The following is a 16733-nucleotide window of genomic DNA, read 5'->3' as shown; positions in this document are numbered from 1 at the left end:
ATTTTGTGTCTCCTTGCAGTTGTTTTGTGTCTCTTTGTAGTTGTTTTGTGTCTTTTTGTGATCATTTTGTGTCTCCTCACAGTTGTTATGTGTCTTTTTGTAGTTATTTTGTGTCTCCTCACAGTAGTTTTGTGTCTTTTTGTAGTCATGTTGTGTCTCCTTGTAGTTGTTTTGTGTCTTTTTTGTAGTCATTTTGTGTCTCCTTGCAGTTGTTTTGTGTCTTTTTGTAGCTGTTTTGTGTCTTTTTGTAGTCATTTTGTGTCTCCTCGTAGTTGTTATTTCTGTTTGTGGTCATGTTGTGTCTCCTTGCAGTTGAATTGTGTCTCTTTGTGGTCATTTTGTGTCTCCTTGCAGTTGTTTTATGTCTTTTTGTGGTCTGTCACGGGCACTTTGGGGCCCTGGGCCAGTGACCAGTAGGCCTGTTCAGTAATCCATCCATGACATAGTGCATGCACTTAGAAGTCCTGCGATATAAATTGATCTGACATTGTGCATTATCCTGATGCACTAAACTGTTCATATGTGGAACTAAAAGTAGGCCAATATGAAAGAATAAGAATATTTTTGCAAATAATTGTCCTAGATTTGAAAACAACTTGCTGCTAATAATAAGCTAAATCGCTAAAAGAGGCTGTGGTAATAAAACCAGGCTTATATGAAGTGAAATGCAGCGTTCAAACAAAGTCTTTCATCCACACCTTTCACAACATCCTTATCCACCCTGAGAGAGGACTGATGAAGTGCTAAGAATATCCCCCAGATGTGATGTCACCAGAGGGGAAAATCAGATTTGTCCTGCTAGAGGATACTTTACATTATGTTGACACACTTATTCAAGGTGACTTTTAATGACACACAACCTACATACCAACTCACAAGTGTGCCCTATACAGTCTATATATCCAATATCACACCTCCTGACTGAGACGGTTCGTACAGATAAGACCATCAATCAATGTCACATCAGTATGAGGAGCTTTAATTCCATAAATGAAGAGGGATGTAGATTTTAGGCATCTGGAGAGCCATGTAGGACTATTTAAAAAGAGCATCACTATGATAAAATATGAATATTGTAAAGTTTGTTTAGCCCTGATCTACATGTCTCCCAAATCTGTGAGCCAGCAGTGATTCTGTCTTGCAACATGAAGGCCGTCTTCAGTGATCCGTGTCCGTTTGAAGGAGATTCCTCCAGCCGGACACGGTGAGAACACACACAGCCCTGAGCCTTCAGCAGTAAATCACACTCTCGCAGCTCCTCCTCTCTTTCTCCTCTTCATTTCTCTCTTTATATTTTTTTTTCTCCTCTCTTTTCATTTTTACTGTGCAGTCAGGAATGCTCGCTCTACAGGGTGGCTGGTGTTCACTGGAGCGCCTCAACTCCCATGTCTCACACTCATCCCATGTGTCTCCTATTAGCTACACTCAACCAACAGAGGGAGGGACAGAGAGAAAGAAGGGGGGGGGGGGAGTCAGAAAGAAGGGGGGAGGGGGAGGAGAGTGAGGAATTTGATATGCTTTGTGCATGAGTGACTTGTATAAAACAAAGACGGGGCAAACAGTCTGAATGTATGTGAGACAGACAGAGAGAGAAGGGGGGGAGAAAAAATAGTGCACGCATGAATACGCCAGAGACTAGCAAAAAAAGATTATAATTTATTTCCAGATTTTTTTGCCTTCATTTGCATCTTGTTTCACAAGTTAAATTGAAAATAAAAATAAAAACCAACCGCCATACCATGAAAATGTAAAAAAATAATACAAATAATATGTACTGTATATATAATTATATCATTATCAACAAACAGACGACATTAATCATAATAACAATACTATTGATCATAAACATAACATAACACTAAATTGCTGGTCTCATGCATATAGAACGCCCCTCAGATACAAAGGAGGGGGTAATTACTAAAAATAGAACCAAAAGTTCCACCAGTTCAGAATAAGCGCCTAGCTACATGCAATGACATAAAAGAGACTCATGTACACATTCCTTCTGGCATCAAGTAATTTACACATACTGTACTTCACTATTGCCGCCCCCGTCTAATATACTGTACAGAGCACGATACAAAACAGGACTGGAGTTTGAGAACATTATGCAGGGAAGCGCTGGAGTCTGGATCTTCAACGTGGTGCAGTTAGCAGGGACAGTGTGCAACGCTTTCACGCCTTCCTCCCTCTTTTGTTATAATCCTTCAAAAATCTTCTTGTTTTCTTCCCCATCCATTAGTCCAGCTTTTGCTTCGAGTCTTTCTCCCTTCATTGTTTTCAGTGCTTTTCTTTTCATTTTTGCACACATTCTCCCTCGTTTTTTTTTTTTTTTTTGTTCCTCCATGCTGCTCTTTGTCGTGCCCCTCCCTCACAGGGTCTTGTCACTTTCTTTCTTCAGGTGACTAAAAGGTCAGAGGAGAAACCACATTAGAGTGCAATTTGAAGTTAAAGGTCACAGCTCAGGTTGGGGTTCAATTTCAGTGCAGAAAATTGCAGCTTTTACTCCCAAAATAATGTTGTAATTTAAAGCTTTTTTTTGTAACCATAGAGCATATTTTACAGGCTTCAAATACACACATTTTTCAACACTTATGTGCAGAAAAAACTCTCTGTGCCACACAGCCAAGCCGTCCTATACAGCCGAGATGTATCAGAATATTGCCAGCTTTCTAACTACTTTTTTTCTTTGTTGGGCAAGCCAATTGTAACAAACTAATCGACAGCTTGTGAACATGCCCAAGGCTGCCAAATGTCAGCATTACTAACCTTGGGCTTTCATCTAAAGCAACAACAGCAGCGGTGTTATTAATTTGTGTTGTTTGTGGACTCAGCCGCTGATTAAAGCTTGTTAAAAAGCCAATCAAAATGTAGTAACCAGACATGTAGGTGTCTGCTACCTGATGTTTCCCAATAAAGGCTCGAGATTTTAAGACATTTCTCCATGCAAGTCAGTTGTTGCAGGTAGATTCACAGTGCAAAGTGGGTAGAGGGAAAGATTGTAGCCAATGACTCGTATTTACCTGGTGAAGTAACACTGAGTACAAGATAAGATGTAGATATATAGAAAACATAGCTTTGGGTCTCAGGTCAGGTTTGGGTCTCAGAGTCTGCAGCACCAGGAGGGTTCAGGCCTGCTCAGCACCTTAAGAACACTGGGGTGTACTTTTAGGACAGTGCACCAAAATTATATTATATACAGTATAGTGTCCATAACATTAGACCTGAAACTATTTATGCATCATTCCAGTAGTTAGCTTTAGCAAAAATTCCACAATGTTGTGGTTCCAGCTTCTCAAATGGTTAGATTTTCTGCTTTTATAAGATATATAAGATATATCTTTGGGCTTAGGATTGTTGGTTGAACAAAAAAAAAGCAATTTGAAGACAACTTCTTGAGAGATATTTTACATTTTCTAGACAGACTTTCACAACTAAAGGTGTCGACCAGGGGTCATTTACTAGCTTTGTCCAAGGGCCAGAATTTTTCTAAGCAGACATTGTGAGGGCCTGACTTATATATGTATATAATAATCTAATCAATACTTGTTTCAAATACCATAAATTTTTATTAATAAAAAAAAAATTAACAAAATTAAATGTCAAATAAGATAAGGTATGAGTTTGTCCCCATTCTTGCATGAAGATAAGGCCCAAGTAGCATCCCATTTATGAAAGACTGGAATTAATTTCAGATTCACTAATCCAATCCAATCCGCCCAATCTGTAAATTATGGGTTAATCAACCACCCAAACTCCACCTGACCTGCAAACCGCCAACTTTAAGCATTACAGTAGCACAACCCTCAAGACTGAGGACAAAGACACAGACTGAGTGCTGCAGCGTGTGTATGTGAGAGACACAGTGACAGAGAAAGGGAAGAGAAGGTAGAGGGTGGACTTCTGTGTGCCATGTTTATGTAAGTTATTAATAACTTACTCGGGATGCAGCTTTGTTACTTTTAGACATTTAATATTTTTATAGAAATCTTACTGAACCCGCTGCATCAAATGGATTCATAATGTCTTCATCACCCACGGGTCAAACGCACATATTTGGGGTTGGTCAGTCATTCCTAATTAAATTATTTCCATCTCAATTTTTGGGGGGTTGCTTCATTATAGGACAAACAAGATAGATATCCTTTATACTGTATCATAAATATTTTTTTCCTCCTCACATTTTCAGAATTAATTAATAGTAGTGCAGTGCCCGTTCAAAACCTGCCTGTTCAGAACAGGAGCTATAATTGCTTGGCCTGTGGTGTTGCTGCTTGCGGCTTTCTTGAGAACGCTCATCCAAACAGCTTCACACTCAACACTACACTTCTCTGGATCCTGAACAATACACCTGGACCCAAACAGCTATACAATCATTTTGATGTTTAGATATTTGAATTATGTTGCTATTTTTAAACATTGTCTGCAACTGTCTGTCTGTTATTGAATTTTAAAACATTAGGCGCATAAAAAATGATTGTTTCATTCTTTCATATTTGGTGACACTATAGTGTATAAGAGTGAATTTTATTAAGTATTTTTCTTTTTAGTGTTGCACTTTGTAGACGGTCCCTTCACACTTGGCTCACATCAGGCTGTACAAAGACAGTAGGGCAACGTTATCCGTCCAGCTCGGATGACGGATTGTTTCGATGAAATGTGGCTCGTTAGCTCGATTGGAAAGAAGCATTATTTGTGTTTTATCAACATTTCGCTAATGAGTTATTGATCCAGGGAGTTCGACTTTGTGAATATCTTAACAATTTTAAAAAACTACTTTAGTCAGGCAGCTGCTGTCCCGTCTTCTTGGTGCTGCACACCAGCACCGAATCTTTCAGAGGTACAGAGTACAGGACAGTACGGGCCTCCTTTCCTCCCTGGTTATAAGTTAATAGGGCAAAGAAAACACCACAGATCTACTGCTGGTCAGAAACACGGTGACATATACATGGCGAGACATGACATGCTCAACTGAAGTCCTGAAACCCCACCGCTGCCACTGCACAGAGTCGCAGAGCGCTGTTTGCTTGTTTATTCAAAGTTGAACTGAATTGAACGTGTCAACCATCCAAACTGCACCAAATTCAAAAAGGTGAGTTGAGTACCCATGAGTACGCTCACCAAGTGTGAAGTAGATCGGATAAATGGTTATTGGGATATGATTCCTTGCTTTAAAGTTAGATTCTGTGGGCTGAATGGAAAGCTTTGATGGGCTGGATGTGGCTCGCGGGTCGGCACTTGAAGAGTTTGTAGGACTCAATGGCATCTGGCGCTGAGGTTGCAGATTGCACGATCAACGATAAAAACAATTCTTACTTGCATTCTTTCAACATATATGTAATCCATACTGCATTGACATTGGCAGTTACAACACACAGAGCCTCTGTACCTGTAATACTCGTCCTGGGTGAGGGAGTGGTGGTGATGGTGATGGATCCACTGTTGTTCCAGGGCCAGTCTCTGGATCTGCAGCTCTGCGCTCTGGGCCTGCTGCATGGCCTGGAGCTGATGGGCTGCCGACATGGGACCAGTGAGGGAGGAGGGCTGGGGCAGGTCACGGAAAGGAGCACCTGTAATGAAAAAAAAAGAGAGAGAAAGAGGAGGAGCAGGTGGAGATACAAAAGGAAAACCACAGTCAATCATCATCATCACATTCAAAAAGTCTCTTCGTAAACTTTTTAGCACTGTAGAGTTTTTAGAGAAAAAAAACTGAACAAGTACATGGACGAGGAGCCTTCTCCTCACCGAACAGCTGTTGGCGGAGCACCTCGCTGTCAGTGAGGGGGTGAGCCAGGATGGGGGTGCCGAGTGTGGCTCCTGGGTAAGGGAGACGTGCCAAAGGAGACCCCGACGCCAACGGGTCCATCAGGGGGTGTACCCCGCCCGTCGCTGGATGCCAGTGATGTAATAGGAAATACAAAGATATTTAATAAGAGTAAATTATGAATTCAAAACAAAGATAATGCACACAGTATGTCACATTACATTAAAGGTCCCATATTATGTTCATTTTCAAATTCATTCTTGTATTTTGGGTTTCTGCTAGAACATGTGTACATGTTTTAATGTGCAAAAAACACTTTATTTTCCTCACGCTGTCTGCCTATACCTGTATTCACTGTTTACCTAAAACACTCCGTTTTAGCGCGTGTCTCTTTAAGCTACCCTCCCAAAAAAGGCTAGTTTGCTCTGATTTGTGTTTCAAGGTCTTCCACATCTGTGCTCTTGGCGTCTTTGCATCATCATCGCAGCCACAACAATAATTGTAATTGCACTGTGGGTACTGTGTATAGTATTGTATTATACAGTGCAGTTGTGACATCACAACTTCATGAATGTCCTGACAGCTTGTTTGAAGGCACAGTCTCTGAATATGGATTGTGTGCATTTCTCTGTGAACTCAGCATTTTGATACTTTCACTGTATTTATATAGCACCCATACCTGATTCGTAACAAAAAAATAACATAGAAATCTGATTTTTTACAATAATGGACATTTAAAAAGACGCCTGATTCTTGGTAACACACGAGCAGCTGAGACGGTTGAATAAAGTGGGAGAAATCTGGATTCTGGAGGCAACACATTCAGTGAGCATGATGGCTTTTGCTAAAGCGTAAATGTGAAATTAAAAAATATGATGCATATTTAAACTTTAAACATGTAAGAATATTGGAGACAAAAGGCCTCTCTTGTTTATCAAACACTTTCTGCTGGATAATGTTAACCAAACTGAGATCTGAGTAACTTTGAACATTTGAACAAATGAGTCAGATGTCTCAGCGAAACTTATGACCCAATATCACTTGAGATCAAAGAATACCTTTGTTCAGGGCTGAACGACACTAATACAAAACAACTTATAATTAAAGGATGACGTTAAAGGATGACGTTGGCAATGTTTTTTGATTTTCCTACTTCTCACTATTCCTTGACTTCCCCTGCCTTGTCTGTGGAAAACAACCTCGAGCCTATTTGTTCCTATTGAAGATGGAAACCTTTAAAAATGGGTCACAAGTATATCGTTATATTTATTTATTTATTTTAAAAGGCTCAGCAATTCATAAAACAGCTGGAAAATGTAGTTTTTAGCAAATATCACTCTTACTGAATAGTGCATTTGTTTGGGACTATTTTCAGCCAACGATTAAAAAACATTTGGTGTGTCAATCAGAAATACGCTGCAGCCGTGTTCATTATAAAGAAGCAACGTGTCATGCAGTGCAAAAGTATGGATTTTATGGATTTGTTTTTTTAGTTTTTGGACAACAATGATCTATGGCAGGGAAACTGAACTTCCTTTGCTTGGGGGCAACTTTTGTAAAGGTGCAGGAGGCCAGGGGCCAGTTAATAAACATCCATTAATAATATTTATCAGCATACATATATATATAATAAACTGCCTCTTTTAACCTTTGGACATTTTCTGTCCTCATTAATTTTTTTTTTACCAAAGGGCAAATGCAGTTACAGCAGCCCCACACAGGTCGGATGTACGCAGGGGTATTTTAGGATTTAGGGCATTTCAGGGTTTAGCCCGGACCTCTATTGGGGGCTCTGGGAATCCACCACTGGCACCTCTATAGTTCTATTTTAATTAACTTTTATGCACTCATAATGGCACATAATTTACATTAAAAGTACAACAGAAATTTCCCAGCGTTCCCAGGTCTACACTAGAATATTGCTAGCCTTATCCTTTTACTTTTAATTACACAAATCTTGCACACACCAATCTTTAAAATTGACTTCTTGACTACAAAATGTTTCCGTAGTAACACATCTGTGAAATCTCAAGGCAGTTGATAGTGACAATAACATCATTTGTAGTAGAAGTGGTTAGTACCTGTGTCTTGCTGGTGCAGGTGAAGATGTGAGTGGATGTGTGAATGCTGGTGATGATGAGGTGTCACGTTTAACATCTGAAGACGCCCCAGATTCTCTCCTCCACCTCCGTTTCCACCGGTTCCTCCTCCACTTCCCCCTCCTCCTCCGCCTCCTCCTGCTCCGTTTCCACCACTTCCTCCCCTTTCTCTCTCCCTTTCTCTTTCTCGCTCTCTGTCCCCAAAGGCCGGCAAAGCTGCTCTGTCTCTCTCCCTCTCCCGCTCTCGTTCCCCACTCCTGTCTCGCTCGTAAGAGGCGGGGGAGCGAGTGGGAGTGGGGTAGTTCTCAGGGGGAGCGGCTGGAGCAGTGGCTGGTGGCAGATGAGAGGACAGGGAGCTGGGAAAAGAAGAATGGGGGACCGGGTGATGAAGTGAGGAGGCGCTGGAGGTCGGTGGAGCAGGTGGAGGAGGAGCTGGCGGAGGAGCAGCAGGGCCTGCCGGGGCTGGGGGTGCAGCCGGTGGTGCAGATGACGGGTGAGAGGGGACAGACGGTGTTAGGAGAGATGAAGGGGGTGGATTGGACAGGGTCTGAGGGGCAGGAGGGTTGGGAGGTCGAGTTACTGGGGCCAGGGCCGGGTTCTGGAGGTGTGGGGGGCCAGGGGGAGCTGGGGGAGGAGGAGTGCCATAAAGTGCCACCTCATTAGCTCCTGCTGCACCTCCTCCAAGTAGCAGGGAGTGTGCATGTGCATGGGCATTGGCATGGGCATGGGCATGAGCATGGGCATGAGAATGAGAGTGAGCAAGGGCGAGAGCTGTAGGATCAGGTATGGCCCCTGGTGGGTAAACCCGCTCATCGCTCTTAAATTCAAATCCTGGCTTTATCCGCTCTCGATGTGCAGCTACCGCATGAGGGAAGCCAACTCCTCCTAACCCTGCACCCCCAATCCCTCCAGGTATTGGGCCCCCTGCCACCCCAGCATGACCTCCAACACCTGGACCACCCTCAAGGCTGCCACCATACAAAAAGCCCAGGATGGCTGCAGCTGTAGCTGCATCAGTAGGCAGGTGATGCGGGTGGGCTAAAGCATGATTCTGAAACTGAGGGAGGAAGAATGAAGGGTGGACGTGAGGATGGCCATGGTGAACCTGTGTGTGGTGTGCTTGGGCACGACTCGCCGCCCCAAGTGGTGACATGGCATGAGGACGAGCATACTCGCTTAGGGTTCTCAGTGCTGGGGTGTCAGGGCCTAAATATGGACCTCCTAAACCTATTCCCAGGGCTCCCTGAGGGCCAACCACTGTTGATGCCCCACCCATGGATGGCAGGAGGAGGGAGTGGGGGATAGAGTGAGCGAGGGAGGGGTGGAGATGGTGTGCTTGAGCAAGGTGAGCATGCGGGTGTGAGGGATGATGCTGGGGGTGAGGGGGAGGGTGGGAGACAGAGTTGCCCGAGGAAGAGGAGGAAGAAGATGAAGGGTCGAGGATAATAGAAGATGAGGAGGGGAAGAAGAGAGAGGAGCCCTGGCGGCCTACTGCGGAGGCGTTGACGTCCTTCTGCTGCTGCAGGGAAAAACAGTAAAGGACAGTAAATCACCTCTGCCCTGATGTGCTTTACTCCCCTCCCATTAAAATGACCAGTTTAATCGACATCAAATCCATTAAATCTGACACGCTGCATAATTATCACGCTCAAATGTGCACACCTGTAGATGTCGATCCAGTTCCCTCTCACGCTCACGCTCCCTCTCTCGTTCCCTCTCTTTTTCTCGGAGGTCTCTGGCCCGCTGCTCGACCTCCCTGCGAGCCCTTTCAATCACCTCATTCCTCTTCTTCCACAGTTTGGAACCGTCCAACGGGACAAAGAGGACATCACTGCGGGCACAGGAATTCCCACTGCCACGATCGAGGACCTTGTGAAACCTGGACACGAGTGACACAGCAGGGGAATAGATCATTATCACAACCACCAGAATCACCATCATAACAATCACCGTTACTGTTAATTACGTCTAATCACATAAAGAGGGACTGAACAGAGCGATGCACAGTCTCAAATGGGATGATGATGCAATTTTGACTTTACCGTGCTGATTGGCTGGCGTGGATGGGAATATCAACAGGTTTGGGTTCAGGAGACGGGCTTCTCAACACAGGTGGTGGGCTTTCAGTCTCTTCCCTTTCCTCTATTGGCTCCTCTTTGATAACAGGAGTGGGAGGTGGGCCTGAATCTGAATGTCCGTCTCCACCAGGAAGTGAAGAACTGGAAGCCGGGGTTGAAATGCTGTTGCTGGCCGAGTTACTAAGAGGTGGAGGTCCTTTAGAGACATTTTGAGGCGAGAGCGATTGCGAGTTGGTATTGCTGCTGTTGGGTGCGCTACTGTTGCTATTGCTGTTGACCATGTTACTGCTCCCATTAGAGTGATATGTTCCACTAAAGGGAGGGTGGCTGTTCAAAGTGCCGTGGAAAGGGGAGGGACGACATCCAGGCGAACAGCTGGATGACACCCCTGGCCCAGGAAGTGGCATGTTGGGTCCAGATGAGGAGCCAGGGGGAAAAGATGAGAAGCCTCCCATCTGATTTGTGGATGGGCTGGGTAATGGAGACAGGGGTGTTGGAGGAGTCTGTGCAGAGGACTGGTAGTGTGGGGGACGTACATTGGGTGCCAAACCTGATGGAGGCGGCTGGGTGTGGGAGCTTTGAGGTGGGGGTAGAGGAGGGGGTGGAGGGGGATAAGGGGCATTCGGAGGGTGTCCATGATGGCTGGAGGAAGAAGAAGGAGAAAGCGCAGGAGGCTGACTTGGGCCTCCGCGGTTTTGGTACAGACCAGACTCTCTCAGGGTTGAGTCTCTCTCTCTGTCTCTGGGCCCAGACTGGTAGTGGGGGTGAGATGGGTGGGGGTGATGGGTTCCTCCAGGCCCTGAATACTCTCTTCCCAGGTTTGGAGCCACCCCAGGGGGACTGAGGTACTCTCGATTTGTGCCGGTCGGAGGCGCCCCAGCAGGAAAGTCTTTTCCTCCAGTGGGAGGATACTCTCTGTGAAAGTGGTCTGCTCCAGAGGAAGGGGTTTGTGCCTGGTCCATGGGAGGAGGGAAGTCTCGGCTGGATGAGTTTGGGGGATGAGGGTGGGGGTGTGGGGGCAGGGAAGAATGGGAAGGGTGACTGGGGTTGCTTTGGGGTGATGCAGGTGGGTCTCGGTTCAGCATGGGGGTGACAGGTAGCCCGCTGGTTGAACTTGGGGGGTTTCCTTGGGGGATGGAGTTATTTGGGTTACTGCTGCCTACAACCTCTCTTGTCTGTCCCCCAAACTCCCCCCATCTGCCTCCATCTTTGTCTCTAGGATGCCCTCCTCCAGTTCCATTGGGGCCAAAATCCCTACTCTGGTTTTGGTTTGGCAGAGGAAATTCCCTCCCTGCATCCCGATCCCTGTCCCTTTCTCGCTCCCTGTCTCTGAAAGCTGGACCAAAGTCTCTTCTTTCAGAACCCAAGTTAGGTCCATCTCTCCCCGAACCCTGGAAGTCCCGGTTCTGACCCACTGGCAGACCCCCAAATTCCCTGCCTTGGATGCTGTTGGACCCACTCATCCCACCACAAGCAGCATTATTATTACTCCCGCTACTATTGTTGCTGCTGTTGCCAATGGGTGCAGAGAACTCCCTGTTGATCTCCCTCCCTGCACACTCCCCCCTCACTCCCCTCTCCCTCTCTCCTGCAGCCCCCCTCTCTCTGTCCCCTCCCCCTCCAGCATACCTGGGAAGGTACTCCCTGTGGGGGTGGGGGTGAGGATGGGGGAGGTAAGAGGGGTGGGAGGAGGAGTGGCGAGAGGATGGAGGGTTGTAAACAGACGGAAGTTGCTGCTGCTGCACTGGGGGCTGGTGCTGTGGTTGGTGTGGGTGGTGGTTGCCAGGGTAACGGGTGTAGCCCCAGCTCCCCTGGCAACCAGTTGCTGTACCACCCTGCCAGCTGGTGGAGCTGTAGTGGTGAGGGTGGGTAGAGGGTTGGGTCTGAGGCTGGGACTGGGACTGCGGCTGGGGGCCAGTCTGCGGCAACAGAGAGGGAGGAGTGGACTGAGCCTTGTCCAGGAGTTTGTCTGCCTTTTCTATTTTGTCTCTTTCTATCTTAACCTCAGCAGGCAGGTTTTGTCCCCCGAGCTCTAATGGTTTCAGGGCAGGTGGAGGAGGAAGAGGAGGGGGTAAAGAGTGGGGAATGTTGGAGCTGTTATGGGCAAAATCTCCTCCCGAGATAGTTGTCTTGGACACACACTGTGTGCTGGCTTTGGAATTCATTCTGCTGCCGCTTAGTGCACCATCAACACCTGTCTGCCCACCGTACTCAACTTTACACATCAGTTTGGAGTCCAGGGAGAAATAGGACTTCCTCCCACTATTGCTGTCATTTGATGAGTCCCCTGCTCCACGGAGCGAAGGAGTCAGACCAGAGGAAGAGCATGGAGCAGAGGGGGGCTTTAGAGACGGACAGTCTTCCATCCGTGCATCCACATCCCGCTTTTCTCCATCTCCACAGGACTCCTCCCCTCTCCCCTCCCGTAGTGCTCTCCTATCCTCCCCTGCCACCTTCCCAACTCCTCCCTCCTTGCCTTTCTCCCGTTCCCTCTCTCCTTGCTTTGGTGAGTCAGGGCCATCCGAATCAGAGTCCAGGCTACCCAAAGGGGAAGCGGAGAGACTTGGGGACGAGGAACGATTGTCCTGGTCTATATCCCGCCCACTGCTCAGACTACTGCTGCTATTGGCCAGGCTCCCTACAACTGAGCTCCTACTGCCCTGGGATTGGCCGTCTTCGTTGTCACTCTCACGGGATTGGCTGGCAACTGAGGTTGGAGGTGGGACAGTGGAAGGAGCCGAGCTGTCAGTCGAGTGTGTTGATGTTGGAGGGTTTGGGGTAGAGGCCGAATCCTGACAAGAAAAGATGATTTGCGGATGAGGTAAAACTGTAAATTTTGTGAATGTGGTGCTGTTGTAGAAGCAAAGACTACAACTGTTAACAGCTCAGACAGTGTCTTTCAGATGATTTAGCTGAATCAAAGCTTCATAATTAGTCTTTATATAACAGGTTGATGAAATGTAACACAAACCTGAACTTTCTGCCTCTTTGGAGGAGACACAAGTTCCTCCCCCTCACTCTCTGATGAATCATGCCCTTGTGATCTGCGACTGAAGCGATTTCCAGCCAATTCCTCACCAGCACCTCTTTGCTAAAACAACACAAGACTTTTAATTCTGTTGCGATGCTTTTGAATCCCTAATAGGCCTATGACTGTTTTTAGAACAAAGCAACACTTGCATGCACACGCGCACACACACACACACACACACACAAACACACACACACACACACAAAACATCAATGTCAGACACGAAACATCAAAGATTTCAAAGAGCTACGTTGTAAAACACACTATCGAACAATACTGACACTGCAAGGGTATGTCTGTGGCAATCATACTGATGACTCATGCACTGACAGCACACACACACACACACACACACACACAAAATTCAGTACACAGGCACCGCTCTTTATCGCTTGTGGCTTTTGTAGTTGCATGCACACACATAAACTTATGGCCAAAACAACAACAGGAGAGACAAAAGAGGTGTGCTCTAACCGTCTGTCTATCATTGCGTTCAGGGCGAGTGGGGCTGGGGTGCGGGCGTCTGCCCCTTCTCTCCTCACTCGCCCCCCGCCGGCGCCCACTGCGCATGGGCATCTGCAAAACCCAAAATCCAGTAAAGGGGAAAGACATGGGGTGGAGGGACAGCATTAGGGTAAATCAATGCAGAATTACAGGAATAAGTAGACATACAAAGAGAAGTAAGTGTTGATTGTAGTGAAAATAGATTTAATAAAAACCAAAAGAAAACTCAAGTTTGATCAGTTCGAGGTGGAATGTAGAGAGGGCAACAACAAGTGGAGAATAAAAACAGCAGAGAGGTGAAAAGATAGGAGGGAGCAGAGGAAATGTGGAATCTTACAACTAAACAAATAATTTACATCTTAGTCATCCTGCTTATTTTGAAATACTATCACATGTTGAACTAATTATGATGTAGCCACACTCCCAAACGTACTAGGCAGGTACACAATCCCTGACCTCATTGTAAAAAATAGACGAAGGCCTTGTTCGTACCGATTCTTTGTGAGTCCGTGTTTTCATTATTTCTTCTTTAAAACGCCCATTTTACAACACAAGCCATTGCAGGGTCTGAACTGGTTCCTGTTGCTTACTGACTGGGCTGTGTGTGTGTTACACCATGAGAGCTACCAAAACCTGTAAAGAAGCATAAACAAAGAAGGCATTATTCAGTTTTTATCCTTCAGAGAGTCCAATGTTGTGCTGAAGAACGTTAGTGAGGGATGCAGTGATGAGCAACATCGCTTGCCGTCTGCACCGAGTGTGGAGTTCAAGAATTCGACGTTATGGAAAAAACAGTTTTAAAACTGCAAAAGCACTGTTGCAACATTTAAATTCCCAGCATGCTTCACACTGTATCGGGCACAACTGCTTTTCACTGCGCTCCAAACTGTTTCCTCTCAGGCTTCTGGCTTCACCACAGCAGTGAAGGAAAAAACACTCAAGCACAATAGGTTAACCCACTCACACTAACAGAATGCATGGGTTTAGTATAATTAGGTACTATAACATTCAAACAACAGATATTGAGAGCAGGAGCCGAAGAGGTGCTGTATTTTGGATGCTGGCCTGCTGAAGACTAGCAAACATCTTGAGAATATGTGACCACACCCCCCTCCTTCCACCTTCACCACAACAGCCAAAACCCACAGCCACTTGTGGTTAACCCACATGACCTGGTTGTAGCCGGCACAATCACATTCTTATTTATCCATCCAGCTAGCCATAAGGGAAATGCACAATGCCAAGACCCTTTATCCATTCGGGTGTGCCTGACAACATAGGTGGACTTCTTTGCAAGGGCTCGCCTAATCCATTCATTCATGTACCACTATGATGAAAAAATGGCTCATGTATATTGAATGAGGATATAAATAGTCCACACCACTGGATGGGAAAAAAAAGATATATTTGGCGGAACGGTTAGCAGAGCTATTGTACACTCTCTGCTGTGCAGCCAGTAAATATAGTAGCCACTGATTTTGTGTTGATTCCCATAAATCCTGAAGCAGCTCCACTACACATGGCTATGCATTAATTATTAGTGCATGCTGCAGTGACTGATCCAATCAGAGTACAAGCTCAACTGTCACAACCACACTTCATATGCATAACAGCAACAACATGGCATTTACAGGCAATGCAGTGAAGGCACAGTCAGCCCTGATTAACATATGACCAAGTTGGTCACACAGGAAACATCCAGTGCCCGGTGGGTTCCTGTACACATAATGCATCCCAGTTACAGGTGGCAGCTACTGGCCTGTCTGTGGTCCACTGGCAGGTCCTTGTCCATGGTCAGTAAACAACTAGGACGCACTTACATACACCAGCATTAACATCCCCTCCTGCATGCTCACACGCGAGCACGCACACACACATACACACACTCACAGCACATGCATTATCAACAAAGTGACCACTGCATGTGATGCAAAGCAGCAGCATGCAGTTGCTCTGCTTACATCACCAGCGAGCGAGCGAGCACTGCAACGACTCTTTCTTCTTTCTTCCTGCAAATGTTATTGATACACATGCAGAGGAGACCCGGCCAAACCTGCTGCCGCTCCGCCGCCTGCCCCTCAGACGACCACGGCGATACACGGTCCACCTACGACGGTGGGGGAGCCGTGTTCGAGCAGCACATACATGTTCACAATCAGAATGGATGCCTGTGCAGTGCTGTTTCTAGACGCTGCACATCTTTAAAAAAAAAAGAAAGATGATATGGAATGGCGAATCATGGGCATTTCGCACCGGCTCTCCCTTCCCCTTTCCCTCGCTGGAATGTGGGTGCGCGTCGTGCACTCTATTAACATTAATTCACCGGGACATAATTTGGCCATAACGCACGAGTATGATGATAATTAACGCACAAAGGGAAAAAATGGGAGGGAGAGCACAAACGTGGCCAGCAGGAACAGCTCCAAAACGCACAGCATAAGCATCCATTTTTCCCTTTTTTACTTACCTATAATATCCAGCGATGCGTGCTCTCACTCTCACTCTCTCCCCTTTCCTTTCTCTCCTCTCTGTTTTGTCGTTTTATGTTGCACGCTGACACGCACACCTCAGAGCCCAGGCGTCTGTCAACACAGGCTTGTGCTGGCTCATATTGCAACGGGCTCCGATAATAACAATAATGCAGGAGAAGAAGAAGAAATCTCTTTCTATTCGTTGCAGGGAAAAACAGGGGTGCCAACTGAAGACTACAAATTGATGCGTACCCTCGTCTCTTCCCCACCCCCTTTCGCCCCCTTTTTCTTTTTTTTTTTTTTTGCCCCCCCCTCTCCCACCGTACCTACTCCCCCTCTTCCTCTAAGACGACTTGCACTTTTTTTTATTATATATATATATATATATCCCCTCTCCGGTCTTACAGTCACAATTTTAGCGGAGGGGTGAGCCAGAGAGAGGGATGCACGTCGGGTGAGAGAAAGGGAGAGAGGAGAGGGCGTGATTTGCATGAGGAGAGAGGGGGAGGACAGAGGAGGAGACGGAGGGAGTAGTGAGGCAGGGAGAAGGAGGAAGAGAGGCGCAGAGAGAGGGCCAAAACTCTGAAGAGGGAGGGGATCAAGAGGGAGGGTCTCTCTCTCTCTCTGTCTCTCTGTTGCCGAGTCCCTCTAGAGTCACCTTTACTGTATGGAGAGGCTCTGCTTCTCACTGAATAACTGGCTGTATCTCGCCATGAACCCTGAAGAGGAAGAAGAAATGTCCAACAGCTCTTTGTTCTTTCAGGCCTCACTTATTTTAAACGCCAA

General features: G+C 46.2%; 1 protein-coding gene across 6 annotated transcripts; it reads right to left on the bottom strand.

Moving 5' to 3' along the window:
• Window positions 1–1680: 1680 nt before the first annotated feature.
• atn1 (atrophin 1) lies at window positions 1681–16245 on the bottom strand. 6 transcript variants are annotated; one of them, XM_049583560.1, is made up of 10 exons: window positions 15944–16245; window positions 13969–14109; window positions 13447–13548; window positions 12913–13032; window positions 9906–12733; window positions 9526–9742; window positions 7846–9382; window positions 5722–5889; window positions 5390–5570; window positions 1681–2405 (listed from the first exon to the last, which is right to left on the bottom strand). In XM_049583560.1, the coding sequence occupies exons 2-10, from the start codon at window positions 13993–13995 to the stop codon at window positions 2372–2374; spliced, it is 5214 nt and encodes a 1737-aa protein (XP_049439517.1). In that variant the 5' UTR covers window positions 13996–14109; window positions 15944–16245; the 3' UTR covers window positions 1681–2371. The 6 variants fall into 6 exon arrangements, with proteins under 6 accessions (XP_049439517.1, XP_049439521.1, XP_049439523.1 ...); XM_049583564.1 differs by having other exon boundaries at window positions 7846–9379; XM_049583566.1 differs by having other exon boundaries at window positions 5746–5889; window positions 7846–9379.
• Between the last annotated feature and the right edge of the window lie 488 nt (window positions 16246–16733).

The sequence above is a fragment of the Epinephelus fuscoguttatus genome, linkage group LG8 (genome assembly GCF_011397635.1).
Source record: "Epinephelus fuscoguttatus linkage group LG8, E.fuscoguttatus.final_Chr_v1".
NCBI classification, from domain to species: domain Eukaryota; kingdom Metazoa; phylum Chordata; class Actinopteri; order Perciformes; family Serranidae; genus Epinephelus; species Epinephelus fuscoguttatus.
This window is presented reverse-complemented; position numbering and strand designations above follow the sequence as displayed.

Bases quoted from the DNA above. Each gene is read 5' to 3' on its own strand.
- atn1 (XM_049583560.1), bottom strand. From the start codon at position 13,995: ATGAAAACACGGACTCACAAAGAATCG. The intron at 13,549-13,968 runs GTACGAACAAGG...TGGGTTTTGCAG, and splicing joins CACGGACTCACAAAGAATCG to ATGCCCATGCGCAGTGGGCG. The intron at 5,890-7,845 runs GTACTAACCACT...ACTGGCATCCAG, and splicing joins CCTGCACCAGCAAGACACAG to CGACGGGCGGGGTACACCCC.